The sequence below is a fragment of the Pteropus vampyrus genome, unplaced genomic scaffold, assembly GCF_000151845.1.
Source record: "Pteropus vampyrus isolate Shadow unplaced genomic scaffold, Pvam_2.0 Scaffold4, whole genome shotgun sequence".
In the NCBI taxonomy this organism is placed as follows: domain Eukaryota; kingdom Metazoa; phylum Chordata; class Mammalia; order Chiroptera; family Pteropodidae; genus Pteropus; species Pteropus vampyrus.
Window position 1 is genome coordinate 20,097,603 of NW_011888785.1, and position 11,898 is coordinate 20,109,500.

Here is an 11,898-nt window from a genome sequence, read left to right on the forward strand (position 1 = left end):
AAAATTAGGAAGTGTTTATTAAATTTACCTATAGATAGCTCATTCCAGTTTAGAGCATTCAGAGACAGTGCTGCTCATACATCTAGTGCACTGTTGAGCCATTTTATTTCTAACAATTTTGAGTAGGTCAAGGCTGAAAATTCCATGTTCACAAAAAAATAATGTCCTTTAAATCCTCATAGTAATAATGATATACTTTATATGCTTCACAGTGAAATTCATCTTTACTCTTTCTCTAAAATAATGATAAACATTATCTTATAATCATTTTTTTAGAGTGAATGCAAAATTATCATGCATTCCTTTTTTTGGCCACCAAATTTAACTCAAGAGTTTTGAAAAGTTAAGTTGCCTTTTATTCAAATATTCTTTAATATTTTGTATTTCTCTTCTGGAAGGTAATGATAAGACGTTTAAGAATGAACTTGCAACTATTTCTCCAATTTTATCTCATGCTTTCTTTTCTTTTTTCTTTTTTAAATTAAATTTATTGGGGTGACATTGGTTAATAAATATATAGGCTTCAAATGTACAGTTTAATAATATGTCACACATATATTGCATTGTGCGTTTACCGCCCAAAGTTAAATTTCCTTCTTGCTGTCTTCATTTAAAAAGTTCTGTTCAACATGTTATAAGAATATTAGGAATAGATAGTTGCGAAGTGATTCTTTTTAAATATTTGTTTTGACCTAAAGAATGATATCTTTTGGAACACTTTGATGCATTTGACATGTTGAAATATACAAATTCCGCCTTATAGTTCCAACTTAATTTGAGAAATACCAAAATCAGTTAAATATGCTCTTCTGTTATACTTAGGTGTCACTTTTGAAAGTATTTGCCAAATGAGACCCAAGCTTCAATTAGAAAAATATGAACGCCATTTTAAATTCCAGACACCTTGCTTAGTGTATTCCATTGCAGTAATAGACAAATGGGCGTAATGAAGTAAGTGGGTATGTTTACCTCCCATCTCTGAATATGATATTTCAAAATGTCTTTTCTTCAGTGAGCTTCATATAACACAAATGACAACTTCCACTGTGTTTTCATTATGTCCACGAACAAGGGTGGATTTCTTTGGACACCAAAGACTTATGATAGAAAAAGGCAGTGATTGCACAATATTGCTGTGGGTATCTCTTAATTTAAAAATAATTCCACTGTGTTTCTGTCCTATTTCCTTTTCCATTCTTTCACTTCACATTTACTGAGAGGGCATTTCCCCAATTTTGTAACTATGTCTAATCCAGATGTGTATAAAGTTAAACTTACATGCTACAAGTCCTTCCACATATCGCTGATATAAGCTAAAAGAGCTGCACAACTTGTGATGAAAGTGCTCTTATCAAATTGGATCTCAAAAATCTATACTAGGTTCTAAGTATGTACTTAGCATTACTTCTAAATGTCAGAGTAGCAAAGATTTGAAGAGATACTGTGTGATCACTAAGAGAAATGTTTTAAAATTCATCATCAAATTTATCTCACCCTGTCCACAAAATATTTCTACATGCTGGGTAAAGAATAAATTTTTCAGCTGCAGTGTCAGCCATTTTCTTTTTTGCCAGTTACATGTGATGGAATGAAAAGGATAGGTGTATCTACTTAGTAGAATGATTAAGAAATTTATGGAAAGACTGTTATAGAATCATTAAGAAATTTTGTCAATAGCTTGATATTTTTCTTGTTTATTTAACAATTTGAGTAACTTGTTGGAAAGTTAGGCATACTAGCTTTATAAGTATCTTTTTAATTTTGAAATTTTAATGGTTTGTTTATAGGACTGTCACTAGACATTAGAGCTTACTGTTTTCACTGGGTATTGGACATTGGATAAAATCATATAAACTCTCTTAGTCTTTTTTGTTGTTGGAGTGCAGTTTGGATGAAGCCAACATTTGCTGTTAGAGTTAACATTTTTTTTTCTATATTGTCCTTATTTACACTTAAAGATGCAGCAGTTCAACTTGTGTATGCCTCTTTATTTCTCACCTCATTTTCTCGTAAAAATAATATGATCCATTTTAAAAGTAATTTATTCACACTAAGCTTAATGAAAATTTTACAATTACAATGAACTAAAAAAATTCTCAGTTTTAATGTCCTTTTTAAAGAAAAGGCTGAAAGTTCTTATTCAGAATTTGGTTGAAACTTTTCCTCGGATAAATAAATACGATTCTCCTGGATATCAGTCACTTCATGATTAACTGCAAAAATGTGTGTGTGTGTGTGTGTGTGTGTGTGTGTGTGTGTGTGTGTGTGTAAAATAAAATTTAACATTATGGTGTTATCCTTCTGTTAGGGTGTTGATAAAATGACCATCACACACCAGAAAATTTAATGAGACACCATAAGCAAAAAATTTATTACCCCATGTCATTTAATGTCAATGGATATAATCATGCAGATTGTTACTTAGTCACTGCATATGTTGAAATGTATTAGGAACCATGAACTGTACTATAATTTTTGTTTTTAATCTGTTTTATTTGATCTATTTATTTTAAAAAAATTGCTGGTTGAGACTCAGTATATTGATTTTATTATTTATCAGTTGTTACAACTTGTAGTTTGAAAAACATTTCCCTAATATAATTGAGTCATCTACTTTGGTAGGCTAAGAGTAAGAACCTCATGTGGGTAGTGATGACGCAGAATAATATGCTCCTTATTTTGGCATGGAGAGGAGAAGAGCAATCTGTGTGTCACCAAAGCCTGTTGGTCATGTGGTGTCTGCATGTCCTGGGTCCAGGGTCTGCTTTTCTACTCAGGGGAGAGACTTGTTGGGGAAATGGACCTACATGATGGGTAGGTGAAACCCATTTCAATTCATTATTTTAAACAACTAAGCTTTCGTTTAAAAACATGATCAAGAGGTCAGGGATTATCAGAAATTTGAGGAATAGTCCAAATGATATGTCCAGATGGATTAATTTTTATTCAGTTTCCTCAGCATGTAGCAAGTGTTCTGAATGGACAGTCCATGATTTTATTTGGTTTTGTTGCATTTTCATTCATCATTTTCTTATTCACTCTCTTCGAGACCTCTTCTATATCTTCCATGACTCTGAAGCTTCTATTACATGAATCCTGAATAATCTTCAATGCGTACTATGAATAAAGAGTTAGCAAAATTCTTCTGAATTTCATTTCTCATGTCATCTTTGTGTATGTTTTTTTTTTTAAGGAGACCTTATATGTGTGGAATGAACCTAAATGGTGCATTAAAGGAATTTCTTTGCCTGAGAAAAAGTTATCAACCTGTGAAACAGTTGACTTTTGGCTAAAAGTGGGAGCAGGTGTGGGAGCTTTCACGGCTGTTTTGCTGGTGGCCCTAACTTGCTATTTCTGGAAAAAGAATCAGAAGTAAGTAACCTCATTGGAGTGACCATATAAGAACTGAAGGATCTCTTTTCTTGTAAAAAATTTTAGAATTAATTATTATATCCAGTAGTTTCTCTCAGAGACACAGTTTCTCCTAGTGAGGGAGTTATAAGAAAGGCCTTTAAGAAAGCAAATAAAAATGATTGTCATTCTGATAATAGAGAGAACATTAGAGATTACTGAATTAGACCTATCTATTATAAAACAAAGAAAAATGGAGTTTCCAGGTTATTCAGATCTGAGATTGGAAGGCAGTTTTTCTCTTTGTGTCTATTTTCCTTTTCATGACAACATGATGTCTTCTTGCCCCACCTGTTCTTTTTCAGTTTCTTGGGGGTAGATATTTGCAAAGAAATTGATTGATTATGTAGGCAGATATCACCTTTGTTTACTCCAGGACTCCAAGAATCTGGAGTTGAATATTGAGTCTAACTCCTGATTGTATATTAGTGTATCACATGTTTTGACTTAAAATAATTTACATGTCAGTGGGGCTGTGAAAGTTCTATGTGATAATATCTTGGGACCACTGGAATATCTGGAGTGGCGAACAAAAAGTAATTAGTGATATAGAAAACTGGTAAAGACCAAATCAATTGCCTGTATGGTATTCTTATTCTTATGAACTAAGTTTCGGAGCACTGTATAGTGAATTAGCTTTCAAATATTTATAAATTAAGAAAATGTCTTCAAACCTTAAGGTTTCTCTTTGTTGTTCAAAAGTTCATAATTGGACAATTTAATTGATATAAAATAAGTGATAGAGTTAACCGTATTGCACTGGTTCTCTGAAATCCCAGAAAAAATTTGTGTGTAGGTGGTAGATATATGAGAACACATAGTATGATTGCTGTAGGTGAGAGAAATTTGTTGTTAGAGCAACTATATTATGAGATAATTTAATGACCTGGAGTATGACCATCTAAAATAAGAATTTATATTAAACCTCCACTTTATTTACTTATCTATTTATTTACTGCTACTTAGACTGGAGTACAAATATTCCAAATTAGTAATGACAACTAACTCAAAAGAGTGTGAACTCCCAGCTGCAGACAGTTGTGCTATCATGGAAGGAGAAGATAATGAAGAGGAAGTTGTATATTCCAATAAACAGTCACTACTGGGAAAACTCAAATCCTTGGCCACAAAGGTGAGAGAATTTTAACCCAATATTACTGTGTATTCATAAATTAGGGAACATATTAACCTAATAGAAGTATTCATGCAAGCCCTGTAATACAGAATGTCTATATCTCCTTTGGCATTTGTCTAACAGAAATACTCTTAGAAGTACATAAGGATGTAAATACAAGAATATTTACGCAGCAGTGTTTTTTTCTGGTTAACCATGTAGAAACAACTTTAAACACCATCAGTAAAAAGTTAGATAAGAAATTTTCATACATCAAAGTATTGGAATATTGTGCATCTCCACAGCTGTTAAAAATAGAAATATCTATTCCAATAGGGTACAGACAATACATAGACTATCACATTTCTATTAAATATACATTTATGTTATTATTTGCATAGCAGACTACTACTGACAGTAGCTGTGTAGGGGAATTTTGAACTAATGGTTGTCTTTAATCTTTGAAGTAATACATTTTTGTCATGTTTGAATTTTCACAAAGATAATGTATTATGATATTAAAAGAGAAAAAGTTTAATAAAAGATCTCATGTTTATTTATACTTTTCTTTTAAAAAATTGTATAACTAAGATTGCTTCATACAGAGAAAATAAAAGTTATGTAAACTGTTGAGGTATTAAACGTACCTTATCAAATGCTATTACATTTGTTGGCTTTGAAATGATTAGTTATTCAAACAAATAACATGAAGCCTTAAATATTATTTGTAAACATATTGTATTGACTTTCATCACCATTGACTTAAAAGATGAAGCATTATCAGTTTTTCCACTCAGTATTAAAAATAAAATCAACCAGAAGAAAGAAAATGCATTTCAAATGATTTTCAGAAGGACAAGTGGCAAAGGATTACATTTATTGGCAATGTTTTAGTAACCTTTCCTTTTACTTCCCTAATTTAAGCATGTAAATATATTCTAGAGGATTATTTCAAAATAAAATGATTAAGCCATATTCCCCTTCTATTAATAGTTATTTAATTTTTTTTAATATGGTAGTTTAGGAAGGATACTGTTGCTATGGAATGATGAATGTGCAGTGATTGTCAAGAACTAACATTTTACCCTACTTTCACACTAACAAGTGAGCTTGTCACAGTTTCATGGACACTTTAGAAGACATGGGATTCTTGGTCAGAGACAAAGGACAGTTGAGCACTCACAGCAGAAGCACTAGCCAAAGTATCAGCATTTATACTAGTTCCCAAAGCCCCAATTCCCACAAGCCTATGTGAACAGGAACAGATGACTTGCACACACAGTGCCTTGCATTACAGAAAAGGGACCCTAAGCTTTGGGAACTGGAATCTTTTAGAATGGGTGGTAAGCATTCCTGTCCTTTGCTCCAAAAGGAGATATTATCATTATTGTACTGGTCGGGTAGCATGTCTGTTCACTGATTCAGAGAGAGACACTATTTCCAAGACTGTAAGCAGTCCTGCCCTTTCTCTGGAATGAGATAATATCTTATCTTCTAAGGCTGCTTCTACACAAAGATCATTGAAAAGATAGTCAAAACAAGGGACATCAATGTCTCATAAGATGTGCAAATTTCTCATAAGAAATGCAAGAGAACCGTGAAGAATTGTCCCCCAACAATATTCAAATCTCACTCTACACCATCTTGGCTTCTGGTGAAATTTTCTGTTAGTCTAACACTCTGTTCACTACTCACTTTTGTCTACTTGGGCTATGGTAGGGGAGCTTGGTGAGCAGTATACTTAACCAAGTGGGCATTCTCCTTTTGATCTACAGTGATGACAATTCGGCAAGACAATCCAGGTAGGATTTTAGTAGTTGCACAGAATTTGTCTTGGTCCTCAAGGAAGAAGTATAGGGCAATTATATTGTTCATAACAATGACAGTGAGTTGATGTTGACTTGAATGCCTTCAGAGGCTGAAGTGGTATCATTTCATTACTTTAGCTCAATTCAGAGACAGATATTTTACCAAATTTTCTAATTGAATAACTGCATATAGGGTGAGCATAAATAACAAGTTGGTTATTCCTCTAGGAACCTCATCTTAGTAACTAAGAATGGTCTCATTTTGGAAAGATCCTTGCAGTTGTCTAAGAGCTATATGATCTGTTATGGATGTTCCTATAAATGGTTAAATTATGTCCACTTCTAGGGTGCAAATGTGAGCCACCATGTTTTTAGGAGGGTAGTTAATGCCTGGCTTCTACATAAGAAGTATCATCCTGGAGGTACATGTGTTACCTCTAGAGAGAAAGCATTATTTACAATTGCTGGGGACACCAAGTAGTAAATATATAGTTAGGTAGTGTAGATTAACAGTGCTTGCAGCCTCCTTGCTGCAGAGTTTCAATTCACCTTAAGTAATTGTGTCTCTTCCTTGTCTTTGGGGAGACTGCCTAAGTGCGTTCAGTTCAACTTTTCCTGTTTGTCCACACCACAAACTGGGTGGTGTTTGTCCACCTCATGGAATGACTGAGCCATGGCTCTGAGAATGGAGTTATTGATTGTTCTTTTTCTGGGAAAGGAGCTGCTTCTGATAGATTTCTTAGTAGGCCTAAGGAGAATAGCAACCAAATTGTGGGTAGAGCATTTGGTGGATATGGTAGACCCAGTAGTCAGTGAAGTTTAAGGCATTTAAACAGTTTGAGAGAGGAACACTAAGGCATTTTCCTTCATAGGAAGGTGTCAGGGTGGCTCTGAAAAACAAGTGATCATTAATGTCCCTCTATCTTTCATACCTCTCGGGATCTAAAGTATTTCCTCCCCAGGCACCTCATTATCAGACTACACTGTTGCTTTCTTTCCACTGTCACAAAATCAGTTTGTCTCATTTCAGTAGTTACGAATTCATTTTATTTCTGTTCATCCTCTACTAGCACCTAGACCTCTTTTCCAGGACATTTGGGTACAACAGGGACAAGGGCATTTTTAAAATCTTATGGATACCCTCTTTTCCAGGACATTTGGGTACAACAGAGACAAGGGCATTTTTAAAAACTTATGGATACAAAGGTGTCCCTCACCTTTGTCCAGGGAGGCATAGGGTGATTTGATGAGCAGTATACTCAGCTAAGTGGTCATTGTCCTTTTGATCCAGGATCATTACAATCCAACAACAAAAAAAGTGGCTAAACAAGAATTATATTTGAATCTTCTAGGCTCCTTTCTGGCAGGGCTAACACTAGACATTCTGAGGATTGCTGTTGGGGTAAATAAGGACACATCATGTCTAGAAGTAATCAGAGCAGAATCCTGGATTTTTCCATAAGTGTATATAGCCTTATATAGAATCAATCAATATCTTTCTCTCAGCCCCCTTTCTATGGCGTGGCCAAGAGAAGGTGATGCCTTTATGGGGACAGCCATATTTAATAACCAAATGTCCTTACTAATATGTGTTGACCAGGGGATGGTGAGAGAGAGAGAGTCAGAAATCTTTTTGAATCAATTTTTGAGAAGGCCATTTCAATGCTCAAAGGTACCAATTGCTTTTGGACCGTAGTATGTGTGGAAGGTTCACCAAATACTTCTACTCTCAGCCCATTTCTGGTTAGCTTTTGTGATAAAAAGGGCACCATTGTCAGACTTCAAATGGTCCATAAAGACACAAACATTAAGCAGATTTATTTCAAGGGCCATAATGGTGTGGCTGGAGTTAGCTGATCAGACTGGAACAGCAACACTGTAGCCTGAACAGGTGTCAACAATGGCGAGGTACTACTGTAACCCAGAGGGGTGGTCAAAGGTCAGATGTAATCAATTTGCCAGGAAAAACTGGTAAACCTTTGCCCTGAATCCCAAGTCTGACATGCTGTGGTAACCTGTACATGAGAAAAATAGAATACTTTGTACCCAGTCTGTGATGGTAGGTTCATTGCTATGTTGGGCAGAGTGATGGATCCATGCAGCATTTGTGGCAGTCTGTCTGGTGCAGTCTCTGTCAGATACTTAATTCCATTTAGTCTTTTTAGAGGATGGGTCCTTACTGTGGAGATATACGTGAGTGACCAAGATGATTTGATTGGCACCTAAGATTGGTTTCCAGAGTTAGTTGTCTCAGAGAAGGCTGACTAATATGCCAGTGTTTAGTTTTCCAAGTGACAGACCAAAGACTTTCTTGACTTAGCAATAGCTTAAGTCAGTAAAAATATAACAAGGCTTATCAAAGGATGTCTTGGCCATAACTATGAGAATGGCTTTGGCTTCTGCCCACTGAGCTGAGAAATTTTGTAGGTTTTTAGTTCTTCATACCTGGTGCTGGGATTGGGCATCTGCAGCAGCCAGTGGCCACCCTTGGGTTTCAGCTCAACCAAGCCATCAGTGAACCAGGCCCAAGTATGTAGTAGAATGTCAATGAATTCAGGACTCCAAGGAGCTAGTGGCCTCATTTTGATCCGTGAAGTATGGGATAAAGTTTTCTTCAAAGGGAATGCTGCCATATTTTCATGTGAGCCTGAGATGCTGCTGGGGCCAGACCAGCTGCATCCTTGAGAATACCATTTATATTTGACAAGTGAAGCTTATTGTGCCCTTGCTACCTTGTTGACTCAACATGAATGGGACTATCAGGCTATAGAGTCACAGGTATGCATAGAAATGGCATTCAATTTTGACAGGAGCTCAGTAACAAGCTAGTAGCTGCTTTTTAAAAGAGTAGCCACGTCAAGGAGGTGATGAGTCTAAAATCCCAAAGGATACCAGAGTCTCTAATTGGCAAAATCGTTAATCACAGTGAATTGTATCACAAAGTGGTCACTAGAGTTGTGGAACACAAGATATAGAGCATGACTCAGCTTTCTGGACAGCTCTTAGCTTTTGGCCCAACTCAAAAGATACCACTTTGTAGGTTAGCTGATAAAAAGCAAGTAGAATCTTCAAGTGAAGCCATACTGTCTTCAATAGTGAAGAGTGCAGTGTGATTCTAGTTGTTTTTCTTTGACTGCCAGCTAGATTTAGCACTGAAAATCTGCCTGCATTGTAAACCCAATGTGGGGCAGTAAGAGCTCAAATACTTTTCAGTACCACACTAAGTTTTTCTATGGAAATTAGCCTTATAGAACTTTTCCAGAGAAAGCCAAATCTCTGTTACTGCAGTCAGGATTCACTATAAAATCTCTGCCATCTTTGAATGGATCTAAAGTAGTCATGGCAGTTTGCAAGAGGTGTTGAGCTTTAGGATAGCATAGCTGTTGCATTTCTTATTTAACATCAGATTACTGCCACAATCATCTCCAAAGTGAACCAGCCAAAATTCAAACAGTTCACCTAGTTTCTACCCATAGGTGGACTCCATTTTTGTTTTAATGCTCATTGTAGGTACATGTCTCTGTGACTGTGGTCAGAGACTGGGTGAAACTTTCTTTTCCTACCAGGATGAATTTTAGTTGGTGGTTACCACGGGGCACACCTGAAGCTGATTACTTGATTGGTGAGGAAGTCCTCCATCTCAGAGAATTGACAATATCCAGCCCACCATTTAGGCAGCTGAACTGTGAACTCTTTGAACCCACTTCTCAGTATTTGGCCTGTAGCCAGCTCCCCAGTTCCTTTTCATTTCCAGGGAGTAAATTTTGGAGGATCATTTTATTGCCTTGTTGACTGTACAATTTGGTTAGCATGTTTGCTACCCATTCTTGTGGACTTCCCTCAAACATGTTAGTGTGTAGGGCCCTCATCCTTCCTCTTCCAGAAAGATACCTCTCTATCAATTTCCTATCCTCACAGGCAAAACATTGGAGAAATGTGGAAATTATGAAATTTCAATCTATTAACTAGCCAACAAATTAGCCTGCTATAGTTTCATGGACATTTTGGAAGGTGTGCATCTCTGGGTCAGAGAAAAAATACAGCTTATTACTCAGAGCAATAGCAGTAGCCAAGATGGCCATGTTTGCTTTGGTTCTTGTGCACACAGTGGATTACATTATGGAAGAGGAGCCCTTAGCTTGGGGAGCCTGGATCTTCATAGGAGGTAATAAGTATGTCTGTCATTTGCCTCACAGGGGAAGACACTATCTCTAGCTTTCAGGACGATAAGCAATCTTTCTTTGTCCTGGTTGGAGACATTATGCCATCCATGGGTTTTTGTTATATAAATGTCTTTGAAGACTAGGAAAAAGGACAAACTGTGTCTTCCTCACAAGACATGCAGAAGCACAAGACCCATGGAGAATGAGTCTGCTATCATCAGTTTTCTTAGACTTCTTACCTACTTAGAACTTAGAATTCCCTATTTGTAAGGGCATTGTCTTGTAATGAAAGAAGTATTTAGATGCCAGGGAAGATTTTTAAGAGAAAGTGACCTCTAAGCTGAATCTAAAAGAATAAGTGGGGATTACTCAGGGGAGAGTATGGGGTAAGTATTAGATAAACTTTTAAGTGCCTCCTCTATTGTTATTTCATAGCTAGAGAATTGAAAGCTTGAAAATGTTCTTGGAAACAATCATAGGAAACAAGATGGAAGATAATTTTTCTCTCTGAGAAGGTTCAGTGTACAACATTTTGTTTTAAATATCAATTTTAGTTGATATTATAATTTAAAACAATTTTAATGAAAAATTTAAATATTAGAGAAAAGGTGAAAGAATTACACAGTGTTACAGCCATATGCCCACCACCTGAATTTTACTGTATTTGCTTTATTACGTATCTCTCCTTCTCTCTATCCATTTATGAATACCTCTTTTTTATGCATTTTAAAGTTGCAGACTTTAATGCATTTGCCCCTAAATACTTCAGAATACATATAATTAATGAGAGCAATTCAACGTTTTCATTTTTTAGGGTAACATGTTTACATAGAGTAAAATGCACACATCAAAAGTATGTGATTTATTGAATTTTGAGAAATGCATATACCTGTGTAACCCCAAATTTTATTAAGATATAGAACATTAGTTTCACCGCTGAAAGTAAACTCATGTCCTTTTGTAGCCAATCAATCCCCATCATCATCCCCCAAGGAAAGCAATTGTAATGCTCTTTTAAAACTGTAGATTAGCTTTATCTGTTTTAGACTTCATGTAATTGTAATTACACAATATGTAGTATTTTGCTCAAGTTTTCTTTCACTCAGAAAATGTTTCTGAGATTCATCCACTTTGTGTTAGGCAGTACTAGATTCCTTTCTATTCTGGAGTAGTATTCTGCTTTATGGATATGCCAAAATTTGTTTATCTGTTCTCCTGTTGATGGACACTTGTACTATTTCCAGTGTTTAGCTATGATAAATCTGCTATGAATATCATTACACAAGTCTTATTGTGTGTCCCATTTAAAAAATTTTGTTATACATGGTTTCATGGAGCAAAAATGTTTATAGGTTTCTTAACTATTGTGTCATGTAAAGTTTGCTTTATCTTACATATCCTT

At 35.6% G+C, this 11,898-nt stretch overlaps 1 protein-coding gene across 1 annotated transcript in view; it reads left to right on the plus strand.

Moving 5' to 3' along the window:
• The window catches only part of KIAA1324L (KIAA1324 like), a 235,517-nt gene that overhangs the window by 221,274 nt on the left and 2,345 nt on the right, over nt 1-11,898 (plus strand). The window contains exons 21-22 of the mRNA XM_023533453.1: nt 3,194-3,372; nt 4,378-4,543. Coding sequence (XP_023389221.1) covers nt 3,194-3,372; nt 4,378-4,543 — 345 coding nt within the window. The remainder of the gene's footprint in view (nt 1-3,193; nt 3,373-4,377; nt 4,544-11,898) is intronic.